The 18,421-nt window shown below is 47.0% G+C and overlaps 2 protein-coding genes across 5 annotated transcripts in view; both read right to left on the bottom strand.

Annotated features, from left to right (window-relative positions):
* Positions 1 to 94: 94 nt before the first annotated feature.
* KLHDC8B (kelch domain containing 8B) lies at positions 95 to 7,913 on the bottom strand. Of its 3 annotated transcripts, none has more exons than XM_027837136.1 (6): positions 7,810 to 7,913; positions 5,844 to 6,523; positions 2,936 to 3,100; positions 2,421 to 2,645; positions 2,111 to 2,212; positions 95 to 1,316 (listed from the first exon to the last, which is right to left on the bottom strand). In XM_027837136.1, the coding sequence occupies exons 2-6, from the start codon at positions 6,217 to 6,219 to the stop codon at positions 1,120 to 1,122; spliced, it is 1,065 nt and encodes a 354-aa protein (XP_027692937.1). In that variant the 5' UTR covers positions 6,220 to 6,523; positions 7,810 to 7,913; the 3' UTR covers positions 95 to 1,119. The 3 variants fall into 3 exon arrangements, with proteins under 3 accessions (XP_027692937.1, XP_027692936.1, XP_027692938.1); XM_027837135.1 differs by lacking the exon at positions 7,810 to 7,913 and adding an exon at positions 7,139 to 7,232; XM_027837137.1 differs by lacking the exons at positions 2,936 to 3,100; positions 7,810 to 7,913 and adding an exon at positions 7,139 to 7,233.
* A 6,645-nt stretch (positions 7,914 to 14,558) lies between these two features.
* The window catches only part of LOC114024237, a 9,304-nt gene continuing 5,441 nt past the window's right edge, over positions 14,559 to 18,421 (bottom strand). Inside the window, exon 5 of one of the 2 annotated variants that reach the window (XM_027837251.1) lies at positions 14,559 to 18,361. In XM_027837251.1, the coding sequence (XP_027693052.1) occupies positions 18,173 to 18,361 (189 nt within the window). In that variant the 3' untranslated portion in view covers positions 14,559 to 18,172. The remainder of the gene's footprint in view (positions 18,362 to 18,421) is intronic. The other variant, XR_003566883.1, reaches the window with a different exon arrangement.

The following is an 18,421-nucleotide window of genomic DNA, read 5'->3' on the forward strand; positions in this document are numbered from 1 at the left end:
CAGGTTTCTGGTTCTAGTTGTCCTCCCCTTGATTGGTCCTTGGGAGAGGATGGAGAAAAGCAGAGTTCGCAGAGTAATTAACACCACCATGCACTTCAGTAGGTCTTCATATTTCACATGATGACAGCCTTGAACCTCACAACAGCCCTGTGAGGTAGGTAGGGCAGGTTTTTATAGATCCCCATTTCATGGATGGGGAAGCTGAGGCACAATGAGCTGAAGTGACTTGCTCAAAGTCACCCAACAACTACAGGTGGAATGGGGAACTATAACCAAGGTCTCTTAACCAGTGTCAATTCCATCAAGCCACATTTCTCTCCACCTTCCCCCAATACTAAGCAAAGAGAGGTCTTTGGGCAGGATAAAACTAAGCACTCCCCCACCCAAGAGTACTGCTCCCCCCCCACAAGCCTTTTGTTCCCTCAGCACAAACAGTTCTACTGAGTGTTGTGTGTTTACAGTGTTGTGTTTACAGTGAAGGCCAACTTTATTCAGGAGGCGCAGGTGTGCCAGGCCACCTCCTTGCAGGCACTAAACTAGGGAGGAGTTCCTATTGGGTCTCATGGGCTATTCCTGAACGACTCGTGTTCAGCTTAGGCCCACAGGGGTGGTACAGCTACTGAGGGCCACAACAAGGAGCTGCTGTGGCCTAACTGGGTTAGGACCACACTGGGGAAGGGCAAAGGGAGTATAGGGATGTGGAGGAAACTGGTGGCCTCCCACTCCCAGAAAAGTTGGAGCCCTAGAGCCCTGGTGCTGAAGATGTGCTAATGCCAAAGAGAGCTCAGTCCCTAGGTAGCCAGCTTGACTTTCTCTCACCTCCTCCCCCGCCCACCCTACACTCTTAGGGTGGTAGTGGGCCACTCTCACCACTGGGGCCAACCCTCTGGCTACTGTTGTATGTCCCAGGTTCAGCTCTTGCTGAGGGGCTGCTCTGTGTCCCTGCGCTACTCCCTACCTCAGAAAGCCAAAGCTGGTTCTAAACATGGACAGGAAAATAGCATCACTGAGCCAAGGGGGGCAGTAAACTCTCCTCCCCACCCCTACCACCCAATCTCTGCAGAAACCACCATTGTGGTCTTTGGTGGGCAGATCTGATCAGGTGGGTTGTGCCGGTCTTCAGACCCCATCTCGTAGGCACAAGGCCTCCACAGCTCCGCTGGGGCCCTGGGCCACTCCACCAATGACAAAAAGCTGCTGCCCGGCCTGGAGACTGGAACAGGAGCATCGAGCTGTCGGCATCGAGGGCAGTACCTCCCATTTTCTCTTTGCCAGGCTGAAGCCTTCTACGGAGCCCAGGGGACACGGCTGGTTGCCTTTGAGAAGAGAGATCCAGTGTGATGAGAAGAGTCTGAGCCCTTGAGCCAGGGGTAGCCCCAGGAGGACAGACTACGTGGCAGCATCTGGCCTCCACGCACCCTGACCCAGGTCAAAGAAAGAACACTGAGTAGAGGGGCTTCACAGGTCACCCAATCCAAGCCTCTTGTTTTATAACTACTTTTATTTGATGCTTTAAGGTTGACAAAGTACTTTCCTCAACAACCATGTTGGGGTAAGCAGTGATTAGACTGTTAACACTATTTTACAGATGAGGAAAGTGAGCCTCTGAGAGGTTCTGTAATTTGTCCATGGTTACACTTAGAACCTAGGTCTTCTGGCTCCTAATCCTGTGTCCCTTCTACTATATTATGCTATAATCCTACACCCAGAGGAGCTTTATTAATTTTGCAAAGTATATTCAGTTCCTTCAGAAGACACTTCTCTTTTTAAACTCTCTACCACAGCAAAGATCCCCAAGAAAATATATTTCATATTTGAGTTTTTAAAAGTCACCAACTATTATTCTCAAACCATCTCTGTGAAGTTGGTAAGGCAATTAACCACCCCCATTTTACAGGCAGGTAAACTGAAAGCCCATTAAATGTCTCTATACACCAATGGACGAGACCAAGAAAATGGAAGAGACAGTGTCTAAGCTTCAGATGTAATCACTGTAACTCCCTGGGGTAAGCTCACTTGCTTAGTGGTCACTACTCCCACCATCTTGCCCTCTCCCCACCTCAAGTCCTAGAGATAGAATAAACAGAACTAGAGCTCTAAGAATACTCACCAAGGCCTCCCACTGCCATGACTCGGCCCCCAAGGTAACCAGTCACAAAGTCTGCCCTTTTTTCTCTCATTCGAAGAGAACGTGGAAGCTTTGTCCAGGCACCTGCAAGAGACACAGGACAGTTTCTCTGTACTAGCAAATCGGAGTGAACTGTCAAACCACTGCTATAGCTCCCAAATGAGAATTGAAATGGACCTGAAGGCCAAGTTTAGACCTGCATCTATAGAGAAATGCCCATGCTCTCTGGCCAGGGGAAAGAATCAGGGTCTAGGCACTCAGACTCTCAACCCTCAAGTGACCTGGCACGCACCCTGCTCAGAGTCAAACATTTCCACAGTGTTGACAAAGTGTGGGCGGGAATAGAAGTTGTGAGGTCCAGGCTGCTGCAGGCCTCCCAGGCTAAAGAAGCTGCCCTCTGCCATGGCACAGCTAGCAAAGGCCCGCCGGCTGGGCACACTCGGATACCGGGTCCAGTTCTGCATCTCAACATCAAACACCTCAAAGGCAGTTACAGGCAACTTCCCTTGGCGGCCCCCTGGAAAATAAAGGGAAAAGATTCTAGGAGGAGTCAAACTAGGGCATCCCTCCCTTCTCAGCCTCTTAGCCCCCCAACCCCTTGCTCCCTCTCCTCGTACATAAATCACACAATTCTCAATTATTTGCATCATCCTCTGCTGCCCACAGGAGAGAATGAAAGCAATGCTTGTGAGGACAGGTTCACAGTGCCAGTGCTTGCTGGCCTCAACCAGAAACTGTCCTGTGGCTATAAGCTGGCCCCTAACTCTAGTCACACAAACCTTCAACTTCAGACCTGAAGCCACTTACCCAGAACAAAGATCTTATTCCCCTGAAGGAATGTGGAGGCCCCATAGCAAGGTGTGGGCATGGAGGGCAAGGAGAGCCATCGGTCCCTGGAAGTTTCGTACATCCTCACCAGTGCTTGTGGGGCTGTGTCTGAACCCATCCCACCTAGAGCATATACCACACCATCTGCCAGAGAGAGGGCAGCTTCAGACTTTAAATTCCTGGGGGTAAGCTTGCCTAAACTAACCCTATTCTGGGATGGGACAACCCTCAGCAACCATTTTGGCTAGCCTAAAGCTCACCACGGACCAAAAAAAGTACTTTGAGACAGGGACATCACTGCTGGTAGAGAGATGTAGGAGATGGACCACCATCAGCAGGAGGTTGTCAACAACTCATTCCTGTCTGACTCCCTACCCCTTCCTGTCTAGCCTGAGATCTATCCCTGCCCCCACAGGAATGGGGAGGGAGATCCCCGCTGCTATCTGCTCCCTGGGCCACTAACCCGGACTCCCACCCCTTGGTTCTCTCGTAAGAGCACAAAGCGGGGGAATCTAATTATAATAGCTGGCACAGTCTCCCTGGAGACTCCATAGCAACATTGCACCTCAGTCTAGCATCAAAGCCTGTAGTCAGTCAGATCCACAACCCAGAGGCCTCCCCAACCCCAGGGAATGCTTAAGTGTGGGTAGAGGCATTCGAGTAAGTAGGGGGCTCAGTCTGGGGCAGGAAGATTGTAAGGGAACTAAATAGAGATGAGGTGGGGCTGGGTTCAGTTTAGGAAGGAGGGTTCTGAATTGGGGGGAGGTCAGTGAGGAAAGAGATGGCTTAGTAGGGGAGGTGATTATAGGAGAGAGCTTAGGGCAGGGGCTAAATTTGTGGCTAAACCTGGGGATGGGGTGCTCAATGTATGATGTGGGGAAGAAGTGGCTGAATAGAGAGACTCAATGTGGGGGCTCCATCGGGGGGCAGGAGGTAGGTAGGGGGTCACAGTATAGGGCTGACATTAGGGAAGGGGGGAACAAAGTGGAGTTAACTGTACGTGGAATCTTCTCTGGATTATAGGATCCAAATTAAATACAGAGGGAGAATAAAACAGCTGTGGGCTGTGTCTTAATACACCGATCAGACTGAGGGCTAGGGGGAGAATTCCTGGATACCTCCATTATCCTTAGCTCTGGCCCCAGCTGAGCAGAGACATTATCCTGGACCCCAGCTTAGGAATATTTGGAAAGAGGATTCTGGTTTCCAGGAATACTCCCCTCCTCCCCCCAGGGGATGCTCTCAGTGTGTAGGGAGGGCACCATAGGGCACAGAAAAGAGCAGGAAGAGGGGGCAAAGGTCAGTAGGGAGGATCTGCAGGTGCTTCCATGACAATCACCACAGGGTCTAGAGCTCTGGTGTCTGGCCAGAACTTTTATGCAGCCCTATCTCCCTGGCCTCCTCCTCCCCAGCTCTCTTCTGTCTTGCTTTCCTTGGTGGAAGGGTAGAGGTGGGAAAGGACATCAGCTAGGCAGGAGGTCTTCCAATTCCATTACTCAAGGTTTTAGACAGGAATCTTCCACTTAGCACGTCTTCACACTTGTTCCCCTCCCTCTCAGCCTATTTATAACTGTGGGAGCCACCGCTGTCTGCATTCCCAGCCCTTATGTCTCCCAGGATGAGTAATAAAGGTTTGATTTTTTTTTGGGGGGGGGTGTGAAGGAAACTCAAGCCAACATACTCCAGGAAGCCACCCTCCTTCCCCTTGAATGGAAGGACTGCCCTCTCTCAGGCTGGACTGGCCTCCTGGTCACCCAGAAATGGCTGGAGCCTCACTCCCTTCCTTCCACTCAGATTACTAGCTCCTGCCAGGGGGGTTTTGTAGAACAAGGCTGTGGGTTAAATGAGTGGTGGCAGTGGGGAAGTCTGAGGGTGACATTTGGTAGGGGTCCAGCTCCAGCCCAGTTTCCTGGATCTGGGAAGCTCTTAACATGACAGCTCTAGTTCTTAGCAGTTCAGGAGTTCGAGACTTTTTTCTCATTACTCCCTTTCACATTCTCTAAATTTCAGTTACACTAGACTATTGTTCCCCACACAGAATGCTTTCTTCTTATCCATTAAAACTCTTCAAGACTCAAGTGCTGCCTGTCTTGTTCAAGAAGACTTTGCCTCACATAAACCTATCTTTTATAACATTTATTTGTATACATGTCATCCCCCAGTAAACTAGAAGCTTCTTGAGGGAAGGGACAGTGTCATTTTCCTTGTTAGCAGCTCTAACACAGAGCAAGATTCTTGAATATAGTACAGGCTTAATCAATAGTCACTAATTTTAATACCCAGGTCAAAATGCCTGTCTTGGAGTAAGGGGGAGGGGGAAGTGACCTGGGAGAAATTCGTAGAAAAAGAAACCACAAGAGAGCTAGGCAGTGTGCTAGAAAAGAGGCAAAAAGGTTGGGAATGGGGTACAAATTAGGGGTTGGAAGAGGCTCCTCCCGCTTGGGATCCACTAGGAACCTAAGTCCTGTGCTTACCTAGGGCACTCAGGTCCCAGCTGTTCCCTCTTTCCCCTAAAGAGCCCCTCAGAGTTACTCTTCTAGGATCATTGATTGAGAGTTAGAAGGGACCATAGCCATCATCTAATCTGGCCCCTTCATTTTATAGAAATGAAAACAGATCCAGAGAAAGGAAATCACTTGTCTAAGGTCAACTAGTTATTAATTGGCAGAGCAGGGATTGAAACTCAGGTCTTTTGATTCCAAATCCAGGGCTCTTTGTTATAACCTACTGCCCCAGGATTACCGTGTGCTTGATCACACTCCCCTATGATCTTGGAATCCAAGGGTTACATTCTATCTCCCTTGGAGGTCCAGCAAGCATTTCACAATTTCTTCAGAGTCATGCACCTATCCCAGATTACCCTCCCCACACCCAAGCTCCTGCTCACCCCTCTCCAAGGCTGAGATGCCCATGGCTGGCTGTGTCAGGGCAGCTCGAAGCTCCCAGCGGCCTTCATCCGTGTGGTAAGCCTCCACAGAAGCCAGGGGGCTCTGCCCAGCATCCATGCCCCCAATCACCAACACCTGCTTGCCTAGGGCTATGGCAGCTGCACCAGCTCGAGGTGTGGGCAGTGGGGGCAGTGAAAGCCACTTATGGGAAGCTACATCCAGCAACTCTGCTGTGCCCAAAGGCAGTCCTGCCCGGCTGCACCCACCCAGCACAAAAAGGTGCCCATCCTGGTATGCAGGTGTGCAGTACACCCGACAGGTGGGCATGGACGGGAACACATGCCAAACAAAGGTTCGGGCACCACTGGTCGCCATAGCTGGCTGCTCACTTGGGGGGCACTGGAAGTGGTTGCTGGCCCAGGGCCATGACCCAGTCAGTCCCTGATGACCCTAGTTTCCTAGTCTTCAGGGCCAGTGGGTGCTCCCTTGAGGGAAAGACAGACTATGGAGCTCAGCAGAGGTCACAAAGGCATCTCCAGTCCCCAAGGCTGAGCCTAAGAATGAGACATTAGTCAGTTTGTCTGTGACTTTCTGTCCTGATCTCCAGGGGCAGAGAACAAACTCCTCAGCCCAGCCTGGATGATGGGGAGGACCAAAGGGGTGTAGGATGCACCTTTACCTAGAAAGGAATCACAGAATATAAGAATCAGAAATGATCTTAGAGGACTGCTCATCCAGCCAACCCATTTTACAGATGAGGAAACCGGGGTCCACAACAGGAAAGTGATTTGTCCGAATTCACACAGTAAACTGGTGACAGCGCTGCAACTAGAACCTAGGTGACCTAACTCCCCGTCCAGGGTTCTGTCCACAACACCACCTGAATCATGGAGGAAAAGGAGTAGGTGATGGAGATACAGGAGGGTTGGCTAGGGGCTGGACCAGATGAAATCAGCCAGGCAATCCGGGAGCTTGCCTTGGAGGGAGGGGGGAATGCACTTGGGACCCCTGCCCTCCCAGCATCCCCAGGGCCCTGATGGGGGGGGCAGAAAGGAATGCGGGGTCTGGGCAGGTGTGCGCCCCGCCCAATCCTCCTCCCTGCCATCGACGGCTCCCCGGCTCCGGCTGGACACTCTCCCGGCTCTACCCCAAACTTCCCGTCCCGCCGCGGACGCCTGCGCCTTCCAGACCCCGCAGTCCCGGGCCGGGCGGCCCGAGGGCCAGGAGCGTGGCTCCGGCGCCTCGCCGCCAACTTCCCCCAAGTGCCCCTCGCCCTCCCCGGGCCGGCACTTACCCGAGGGTCCCGGCTCAGCCGCTCGAGGAGGGGGCCGGGCCCGGCGGGCGGACTCCGGCTCCGGCTCCGGCCCCAGTCCCGGCTCCGAGCTCGGTGTTGGCCGCTGGCTCCTCTCGGCACCAGCCAGCAGCCCCGAACCGTTCGGGAAGGGGAGGGGAGAGGAGGGGAGCGGGGGGAAGCGGGGGGAGGGGCCGGGGGCGGACCCGCCCCCTCCCAGCAGGCACCCCCCCCCCCTCAGTTTTCGCCAGCTTTAGGGAAACCATCCAGCGCCTTAACCCTTCGTCTCCCACGCGCGAAGGCGGGGCTGGCCAGGGAGGGGGCGCGGCTCCGGCCGGTCGCAGGAGAGATGGGGGAGGCGCCGAAGGGGCTGCGGGACGGGGAGCGAGCAAGGCCGGGCTGCCTTCCTTACCCGCCCCTTCCTCGGTCAGTCCGGGCGAACGTGGGTCCCCAGGCAGAGGGGAAGGGGGAGGGCAAGGGGGCGGGCACCCCACGCTGGCTGGGTCCGGGCACGATCAGAGTGGCGGTGGTGGCGCTGCGTCCCCTAGCGGCCGCATCGTGGCGCAGCAGCTGGCCAGCTGGAGCTGCCCACTATGGGGGGGCCAGCAATGAAAGGGAGGGGCTAGGAAGTAACTCACTGCAGAGGTGCGTGCGAAAGGTTTACCAGGTCCTACCTTCCTGCGGTGTGTCATTATCCTCTTGCTGCAGAGGAAGAAACTGGGGTTCGGAGAAATGCCGTCCCCACCGCTAAAAAGTGGCCCTTGCAGGCATCTTCCCCACCCTCTTCTGTCCTGCAGAGCTGGCTTTCGCTGATCCTCCGCAGGACTTTCATCTCTGTGCCTTTGGTTAGGCTGCCCCCCGCGCCTGGAATGCACTCCCTTCTCCCTTCTCAGCTTTGCTCAAATATCATCGCCTAAAGAGGACTTCCCTGGTCCCTCAGTGGCAAGCGTACCCCAACCACCACTTATTTTTTTGTCCAGATCTATTATTTCAGTGGTGTAGGGAGCTGCCCAGAAAGAAAACTCCGTCCATCAATGCAGCCCAGTATGCAATTTGGTCTACTATTGTTGCCTGCGGCATGGATCTGGGGAAAGCGTCCAGCTCGGAACCACCCAGCTAGTATAGGTCAGAGGTGGGATTCCTGGAGCCCAGGTCCTTCGGACTCCAAGGCCAGCTCTCTAACTACTCCCCTCTCCCCCAGATTGTCTCTCTACCCTCTCCCAATTATCTTGTACTTGTTTTTATATGCCTAGTTATGTACAACCCCGCCCCACTCCCTGCCGGCTCCCAGCCCTCAATAGAATGTAAACTTGAGAGCAGGTGCTATATAAAACTGTTTGTGCCTCTACCCTGTGGCACAATGCCTGGCCCGTGAAGTAGGCGCTTAATACTTGCTTTTTAATGGCCGGGTCTCTCCTGACTGCATGTCCAAGGTTCTTTGCACCCCAGGAATTGACCTTCCCCCCCAACCCCAACAGGCCTTATGGGGGATATGACCCTCACATTATTGTTATTTCCTTTCCCCAAAGAAGCCTGTCCTCCATTAGTCTCCCACTGAAAAGCCTGGGGGGATGTGACTCCAACTCCTCTACCTTAGGGATTTGTCATCCTTAGTTACACATTTTTTCCAAGACAACTCAAATACCAAATCCCCCAGGAATCTCTTCTCCTTTTCTCCTGAATATTCATACCTATGTATCTCTGTGGCACTCCCACAGGCAGATTGTGGTTACTTGTGTTCATTTTTTTTATCTTCCTTTTATTAAAAGACTGAGGGAAGGGAACATAGTTTGATTCCCCATTGAGTACCCCAAAGATTTGTCCAGGGCCTCTGACTGTTTTTATTAACCAAGCAATCAACAAGTATTCATCAAGCACTATGTGCTGCCTCTCCTCTCCTCTCCCCACATGGGGTATCATGCCCTTACCTGAAGATGCTCTGCCCGAAGAAAGGTAAATTTTGATGGCTGAAACCTACCTTGATACCTTGGGGTTTACTGGCTAGATTTCTTTCTTAAAGACCATACCTAAAACTCAACTCACTCTGAGCTATCCGGGCCCAAAAAATAGCGATTAAGTGGTACTTGACCAGAGACCTATTGTTGGCCAGTCAATGAGAGCCAGAGTGAATGTAAATATTGTTTCTCTTTTGGCCAAAAACGCTGAGGGTTTTCCCCTCCCAGTTTGAGAGTTTTGTTTGTTTTTTAATTTGACTCACTTCTTAAACAGCCCTATTCACTGAATGGGCCTTTCCTCACTCAAAGTGAGAACTTGGAAAGACCTTAGCTTAAAAAGGCCAAGGTCCCCAACTGCATCCTAGGCTATCTCCAGTTGTCTTGATCTATATCTGGCCACTGGACCAAGATGGCTCTGGAGGAGAAAGTGAGGCTGGTGACTTTACACAGTGCTCTCTCACTTAAATCTAATTCACTCGCAAGTCATGGCATCATCTTCCTGATGTCTTGGTCCTCTTTGAGAACGAAAGACAAACCACACAACTATGTGCTGAGCAACACAGTAATTGGCACTGAGGATATTGTGTGGGGTGTTTGTGACCCTCAAAATAATTAAATCAGAGACTTTTTCTTAAGAAAGGCAAAAAGGAGTTTTATTGCTTTCTCATGAGAAAGGACACACCCAGCATTCGCTCAAGATGGCTCCAGCCAGGGTGTGCACCTGAGTGTCTTGTAAAGCAGAATATATAGACCCTATCCACAATGTCTCTGCCCTAACACCCTTCCCCTCAACCCATTGGCTGGGTATATTAGGGGCACAATCTATTCATGGAATTCTAACTTCTACAGAAGGAAGTTCCATAGAAACAAGTTAAAGGGGAGTGGTCTCTTTGTACAACGGGAACATCCGGTTTAGCCAGAATGTGCTGCAAGGCATCTAGGTGCAGTCTCAAAACAGTCATAAGTATGAAAAGTAACTGAGGTTAGGGTTAGTTCATTCCCCTGAGGGGGCTTCACCCTATATTATCCCATTCACTCCCTTATCTTGTTCACATATTTGTGTAAACCAATAAACCAAGAAATCAATTAATCAATAACCTAATCTCCCCCTGTCCTGTTTTCTTATCAATTCTCTAGGAACCAAATTGTTAGCATTCCTCACAATATGAAGGAAAAAAGAATCAAGCAGTCTTTTCTCAAGTTTATGTTCCAAGTAGAGAGAGATCATATAGATAACATGTACATAAGTTGATACAAAATACAGAATAAACACAAAATGAATACAAGATGGTTAAATACAAGGTAATTGTGGGGGGGGGCACTAGCAATTTTGAGGGCCAGTAAAGGCTTCAATGGAGGTGATGATCAAGCTCCATCTTGAAGGAATCAAAGCATTTGATGAAGTGGGAAAGAAACACACGCCAGGTTTTGGGGACAGTGAACTTTCAAAAAGACACAGGAGATAGGAACGCCATGTGTGAGGGACAGAGAGGAGATCAGTTTGGCTGGACTGAAGAGTGCAGGCCAAGAGAATCATGTATTATAAGGCTGGAAACATGGACTGGGACCAGGTTGTGGACTGTTTTAAAAGTCAAAAGATGATGCAAAGAGACATAAGCTGAGCCAGGAAAACAATATACACAATGACTACTACAACAACACAAATGGAAAGAACAGCCACCATAGAACAAATGAAACTGAAGATCAATAAATTACAAAGAACAAGTTTGTGCCCATAGAAGAGATGTAAGAACACACCTTCCCTGTTCTTTTGCAGAGGTGGTGATCAACAGGTGTGGAATATTGAATATGATGTCAGATTTTTTACATATGTTCATTGGTTTTGCTGATTTTTTTTCTCTTTTAAAAAATCTTTGTTGTAAGTAAAGGAAAGAAAAGGGATACGGGGGAAATATAGATGTCATGTAAAAACAAAAGATAGCCATTTAGTTTCTAAAAAAGCCAAACCAAAGAGCTGATATTTGATCCTAGAAGGTACATGGAGCTACTAGCATTTGTTGAGTAGAGGAGTGACACAGTCAAATTCGTGCTTAAAGAAAATCACTTTGGTAGCTGTGTGGAGGAAGAACTGGAGTGGGGAGAGACTTGAGGCAGAGACCAAATAGGGAGCTGTCGCAATGGTCCAGTCAAGAGGTGATAAGGGCCTGAACTAGGGTGGTGGCTGTGAGTAGAGAAAAAAGGACGAGTGGAAGAGATATTGTGGAGGTAGAAAAAGTAATATTTGGCAAACAACTGAATATATGAGGGGAGGGAAAATGAGGGGTCAAGGATAACACTGAGGTTACAAGGCTTGAAGATTTAGTGTCAGGAGTCCTAGGAGACAAAGTGATTTTTACCTAAGGTTTACAGGTCTGGTAGGTATCAGGTACAACTTGAACTCTGGTCTTCCTGACTCTGAGAATGGCCCCATCTTCATTAAGTCTCCTGCTTCTTCTTTAAAGAGGATGACCAAAAAAGGGACTGCTATCCTATAGTGCACCGAGAGGCAAGAGAAAGTGATAGAGGGGAGGCTGGGTGACACAATGGATTAGAGCACTGGCCCAGGAGGCAGGAGGACCCAAGTTTAAATGTGACCTCAGACACTTACTAGCTGTGTGACCCTGGGCAAGTCACAACCCCAATTGCCTCCAACAACCCCCCCCAAAACAAAACAAAATAATAAAAAGGTGATAGTCTTCACTGTACTATTTCCTAGTGACGCCACAGCTGGAATACCGTGCTCAGCTCTGGGGGCCATATTTTAGGAAGAACATGGATACATCCTAGAATACATCTAGAGGAGGATGATCAGACTAGTGTGCAGACTGGAGAACATGCCATATGACTTTGGCTGAAGGAGCTAGGGATGCTTAGCCTGGAGATGACTGGAGGGATTAAAAGTTTGGGGTTTTTTTCAATCAGACTATGAGACTATAATTAGACTATCAGATTGCCTCTTTGACAACTGGTGAATAGCTGAACAAATTTCAGTATATAAATGTAACAGAATATTATTACAAGATAAAAAATGACCCAAAAGACAATTTCAGAGAATACTGGGTAACTTGAAGGGGTGAAGTGGTGTGAGTAGAACCAGAAAACTTTATACAAGGACAACATTGTAAAAAACAAACAAGAAACAATGTTGAAAGACTTAGAAACTCTGATCAATGAAATGACCAACTGTGTCTCCAGAGGCCCTATGATGAAGCAACTGTTAACGCACCTCCTGACAGAAAGGTGTTGGATACATAGTATAGACACAAACACTTTTGGACAGGGCCACTGTTTGGATTTGTTTTAACTGTGCTTACTTGTTAGAAGGATTTTTTCTCCTTTCTCTCAATTAATTCTCTTAATTGGGAGTGGTGATGGTTATCCATAGTAATGCCAAATAAAAGGGGCACTGAAACCTTTTTAAAAACATATAGAACACTACATCAGATTGCTTGCTGTCTTAGGGAGAGGAGAGGGGAGGGGAGGGACAGAGGGTGAAAAAATTTGGAACTTGCAATCTTATAAAAAATGAATGTTGAAAACTATATTTATATGTAATTGGAAAAAATAAAATACTATTAAATGGGAAAAAAAGAAACAAAAAAAATAAGAAAAAATGCACAGCACAGAAGGAAGTTCAGAAGCACAGATAAGTACTATTTTGAAAGCAACATGTATAATTTATTATATGCTTTTCTTTTTAAAAGCAAATAGTATGAAAGGGAGATTTAAAGTTTCATATAGAATCTTTTTGTGTTTGAAAATGCTCTTTTTGTGCACTTAAGGTTCAGAATAAAAAATAACAATTGTTTTGGGGTTTTTTTTTTAAAGAGCAGACAAGGGAGATATGATCAATATCTTCAAGAATTTGAAGGGTTATCACATCAAAGGGCTATCACAGGACAGCTAGGTGGCCCAGTAAATAGAATGCTAAGCCTGGAGTCAGGAAGACGCATCTTCCTGAGTTCAAATCAGGCCTCAGAGACTTACTAGCTGTGTGACCCTGGGCAAGTCACTTAACCCCGTTTCCTTCAGTTTCTTCATGTATAAAATGAAGTGGAGAAGGAAAGCGCAAACCTGTCCAGTATCTCTGCAAAGAAAACCCCAAATGGGGCCATGAAGAGTTGAACATGACTGAAATGGCTGAACAACACCATGGAAGAACTAGAAATCGACTTGTCCTGCTAGGACAGAACTAGAAGCAAAGGATAGATGGTGCAGGATAGTATCTCACTTCTAAATAAGAAAACAATCCTAAACCATGAGAGATATAAAAGAGTAGGATGGGCTGGTTGGACTAGATAATCGAGCTCTGAAGTCCTTAGAAGTCTTTGGTTCACCTCTCTCCCTCAGATCAGTAGGGCACAGAGTCTTGTACCCTGGTTGCCTTTTATGTGGCATCACTGAATTTTTTTTTTTTTTTACCAAAAGGCAGTGGCCAGTGCAAGGTGCCAAAGGGTAGAAGGGGGATCATCTGTAGAAGAGTTGATCAGGGTCAGCAAAATCATAGACTTTAGAGATAGAAGGCACCTTAGAAATCAACTGGTCCAATTCCTCATTTTGCATACGGAGAAACTAAGAGAAGTTAAAGGATTTGCCCAAGGTCATAAAGCTAGTAAATGGAAGAGCCAGGATTTAAGCCCAGGTCTTTCTGACACCAAACCCAGAGTCCAACTCACTATAATCAGTATAGATTCACCTGTGTGCTCAGGCTGACTAGGTAAAAGTGAGGAAGGAGACAGGAAAAGAGCAAAGGGAAGGAACCTGTGGGGTGAAGAGGGTGGGACTCACAATCTAGTGGGAAAGGCAAAATTCATGGCAAGAATGGTTAAGGGAATACAACAAGGTGGGACTAAATAGATTGTGAAATTGGGGTTACAAACTACAAGTATAACAGAGCTCAGGAACAGCAAACCAGAGAAGGCTGGTGTAATCCCAAAAGGCTTCCTAGAGGAGGTGGTATTTGAAGTGAGCCTTTGAAGGAGGGGTAAATTTGGATAGGGGAAGAGGTGTTTGCATGGAGGTGTGGGGACAATAAAAGTAGGGAGCCAGGAATGTGATCTGTAAAGCATGTTAAGGGCCAGGGAGACTAGACTGGTTGGTCCCATTGCCTGCTTCCCTCTCAGGGCCAAGAATACATCTTTGCCACAAGGCCCAGCACACAGTAGATGATGTTTACTAAAGGTGAAACAAGTTGTACTGTAACTCACCCTGGGCTAGGATTCACAAGATAAAAAGATTTAAAGATAGAAGAACCCTTAGAGATCATCTCCTTGAGGGATTCTTAAACAGGGGTCCACGTAAATTTCAAGGAATTACATCTTTATTTCCACATAATTGGTTTCCTTTGTAATCCTCTGAATTTCACTTTATTCATTTAAAAACATTATTCTGAGAAGGGATCTATAGGCTTCATCGGACAGAGCTAAAGGGGCCCATGACACAAAGTTAAGAACCCCTGATCTAATCCACCCTGTTCATTTTACAGATGAGGAAACAGTTCAGAAAGGTTGTGACTTACTAAGTAGCAGAGTCAGGATAAAGCAGGAAACATGGGTCCCAGTCTCTTCCCTGCCACTAACTAGCTCTGAGCTTGGGCAATTCATCCAGCTTCTCTGAGCCTTATTTTATTTGTAATAAGAAGAGCTATAAGTTATTTACATGGTAAATTGTAAATAAATCATACTAGAGCAATGCAAGGTATTACTATTGTATTGTAAAGTCAGTCATCTAGTATTTATTAAGCCCTTGCTATGTGCCAGACACTGTGCTTTAAGCACTAACAATGAAAAATAGGAAAGAATACGTAAAAACATGTTGATTTATAGAAATTAACGCAAAGTGAAGAAAAACATTAACATCAGAATAAACTACCTCATTAGTTTCCATACGTTCAACTATCACCTCTATGCAGTGAACTCCCAAATCTCTATGTTTAGCCTTAATTTTTCTCAAACTGCAGTTTGTACAAACTGGACATCTCCTGGATGCCCTATTTGCATTTCAAAGTTAACATGTCCAAAGTAGAATTCTCATTTTCCCCCAAACCCATTTCTCCTTCAAATTTCCCTATTTCTATTAAGATTACCACCATTACTCCAGTCACTCAGGCTCACAACCCTAGAAGCATCCTTTCTGTTACCAAGTCATCAATTCTATTTTCAAAACATCTCTCATTCAATCTCTTTTCTCTACTCGAGTAGCTACTAACCTAAATTCATTACCTCTTACCTCACCTATTTCAACAGAGACAGTTAGGTGTCAGAGTCGATAGAGCCCTGGGCCTAGAGTCAGGAAGACCTGAATTCAAAGTTGGCCTCAGACACTGATTAGTTATGTGACCCTGGATGGGTGAATCATTTCATCGCTCTTCGCCTCAGTTACTTCATCTGTTAAATGGAGATAATAATTGCATCTACCTCCCAGGGTTGTTGTGAGGCTCACACAAGATTATTTGTAAAACTTTAGTGTACTGCCTGACACATAATAGGTGCTATATAAATGCTAGCTATTATTATTATTCTAATTGGCCTCTTCCTTTTGGTCCTTTCCCCTCCCCAATCCAACCAGCATGAAGCTAGCCAATTAATATGCCTTAGATAAAAGTCTAATCATGTTACTCCCCATCTGAAACATCTTCAGCAGCTCCTTATTGCCTCAAGGACACGACAAACTCTTCAGCCTGGCATTTAAAGCCCTTTATGATCTTGTTCCAACCCACCTTTACAGTCTCAGTTCATATCACTCCCTTTCATGCATAATGCATTCCAGCCAAACTGTCCTAATCTGCTCTCTGAACTCCGTCATTCCCTCTATCCATGCTTCTGCACTGGCTTCAGCCCCACATCTGAAAGGCTCTCCCACCTCACCTCTGCCTCTTACTATAAATCCCCAAATATCCTTCAAAGTTCAGGGCTGTGGTCAGGTCCTTTATGAAGCCTCTCTTGATTCCGCACAATCTCCTCCAAAACTTCTCCCTGCTTCCCCTTCAATGTTGGTAGTATTTGAAATAGAGACAAGAGAAATTGGTAAGGAACACAGGGTAAAGTTTTAAATGGAATTTTATTCCTTATTTCCTATTTGTCGAAATTACTAAATTTTGTATTAAAAAAAAACCTTCAACAATCTATGAAATCATGGAGGTTGGCACTCCTTCTATTCATTGGGATCCAATTCTACTACACCTTGTAGCAGATGGTTTTCATGAGCTGTTCTCAGGAATAATAATAATAAAAAAAAAAGTTATTCCCTGACCAACTCTCTGGTGATAAGCCTCTCTCCATTTAAGCAGGGATGGCTCTCTTGAGAGAAACAAAGTCCATCAGCAGGCCAACATGCAAGGCCTTTCTGGCTTCAGAGGACTGGCCTGAATGAGCATAGCTTTTGAGAACCCAAAATACCTCCATGCCACAGAGAAGCATCAGAAATCATTTACCTGAGAAATACATTTAGAAGTTATTTTTAAAATGTACACTTCTCTGCACTTTAGTTTCCATCCCTATAAAATGAGGATCATCTACCTCAGGGGGCATATAAACACATATAAAAGTGCTTCCAAAAGTTTAAAAGTGTGAGAGAAAGAGAAGCCACTATCTTACATTTATGCTTTAGTAAGCTTAGGGAAAGGCAGGCCATTTATGTGGGTAAGGAAGTGGGGCAATCAGTGATGGCTGGAGGGTGAACAGGAAAGGGCAAATTGAAGGATAGTTATAAGCTCATTTGGGTAGTTTAGGTAATGACTTGGTGCTGGTGATGATGGTGGTGAGGATGGTGACAAACGACAGGTGGAAAGGACTGAACCAAGGAAGAAATGACAGGTTGTGGTAAAGCACTGGCCATAGGGAAGCGGGGGAGGATGTGAAGAGTGGGTGGTAGGTCAAAAACTCATTGCAGAATTCTAGGCTCGGAAACCACTGTTACCAGTAGGAAGGGGGTCAGACTGAAGTTGGTGGACAAGGGAAAGATTCTGAGTCAGAGTTAGCGTTAAGAACCCCTTCCATTACAACCCACAATTAGAAATGTCTTAGAGATGAAAATATAGGTTTGGAATGCTAGTGAGAGCACAGTGCTGGAGATATGGACTTGGGGGCCATTTTGAAAAGGTAAGAGTGGTAGGTAGTTTGTCTAGCTCTTTTCTTACCTATTCCTCTGGGATATCTGACCTAACCTTCAAAATCCATGTCCAATTCTACCCCTCAAGGAGAGGATGGATGCATTCCACACTGATGAATTCTACATAACCAATTTCTTAACATCTTTTCAGGACTGACTCACACCCAGTTTGCACCTGAATCATATATCCTATAAAACATGTCTTTTAGTAAAATTAATATATGTGTGCATTAGTACCAAGAAAGTGTTTAGGTGGTATTATGGGAAAAGCAGTGTACTAGGAGTTGGGACATTAGAATTCTAGTTCCATGTCTAATCCTGGCTGGATGCTGACTTCCTCATTCTCACCTCCGATAGAGGTAACCCAGACTCGAACACTATCCCAACCCTCAGGACCATAACTCCCTTTCCGACACTGCTTGGCATACAGCAAGGACTTAATATGTGTTTTCCATTCCATTCCATATTTACATTAGACCTATTGTGGAAACCTGCATGACCCACTTTCTTTCTACTTCTGGTGTTGGCTTAGCCAGAGTTAACCTCATCCTAAGCCTTCCCCTCAGAACCCAGCCATACCAACCACGGGTCTACCCCATGTAGCCAGTGAGAAAAACAGAGAAGCAGCGTGTGGCCCCACATTGGAGCTGGATTTTAACGTGTAGATTCCAATCAGATGGGCACCAATTTGTGTAACAGAAGCCAAAGCAGAGCCAGAACCCCCTATCCAAACCAAAAGTCCATGTGCAAAGGTCTTGGGAGTAAAGGGGAGATCAATTCCCAACCTACAATTCCCACATTGGCCAAGCCAAGAGAAACTACAGAAATGATGAGGGCCAGATCCAAGGGTCCTTCCTACCCTATGCCCCTCCCCATCCTGATTAAAATGGAGGAGGTAACTTGCCATGAAGTCCAGAAGGGCTATTATTTGCTGAAGCGGTCTGGAAGTCCACTCTTCAACTGAGCTGATTTCTCAACAACCACCATCTGCCTGGGCCTTTGACAAGTATTGGTCATACCGGTCCTCACACTGGCTCACAGTCATCAAGAAGTAGTCAGGGTTGGCAATGGCTTGAAGGAGATCATTTTGCACTAGGCAGATGCTGTAGAGTTCAGAGGTAGGGACTGTGCAGCATTCTTGTCCTCCGTGGCCCATAAACACCTGTAACCAAGAGCATACACACACACACACACACACACACACACACACACACACACACAC

The sequence above is a fragment of the Vombatus ursinus genome, unplaced genomic scaffold (genome assembly GCF_900497805.2).
Source record: "Vombatus ursinus unplaced genomic scaffold, bare-nosed wombat genome assembly UNPS02014820.1, whole genome shotgun sequence".
NCBI lineage: Eukaryota > Metazoa > Chordata > Mammalia > Diprotodontia > Vombatidae > Vombatus > Vombatus ursinus.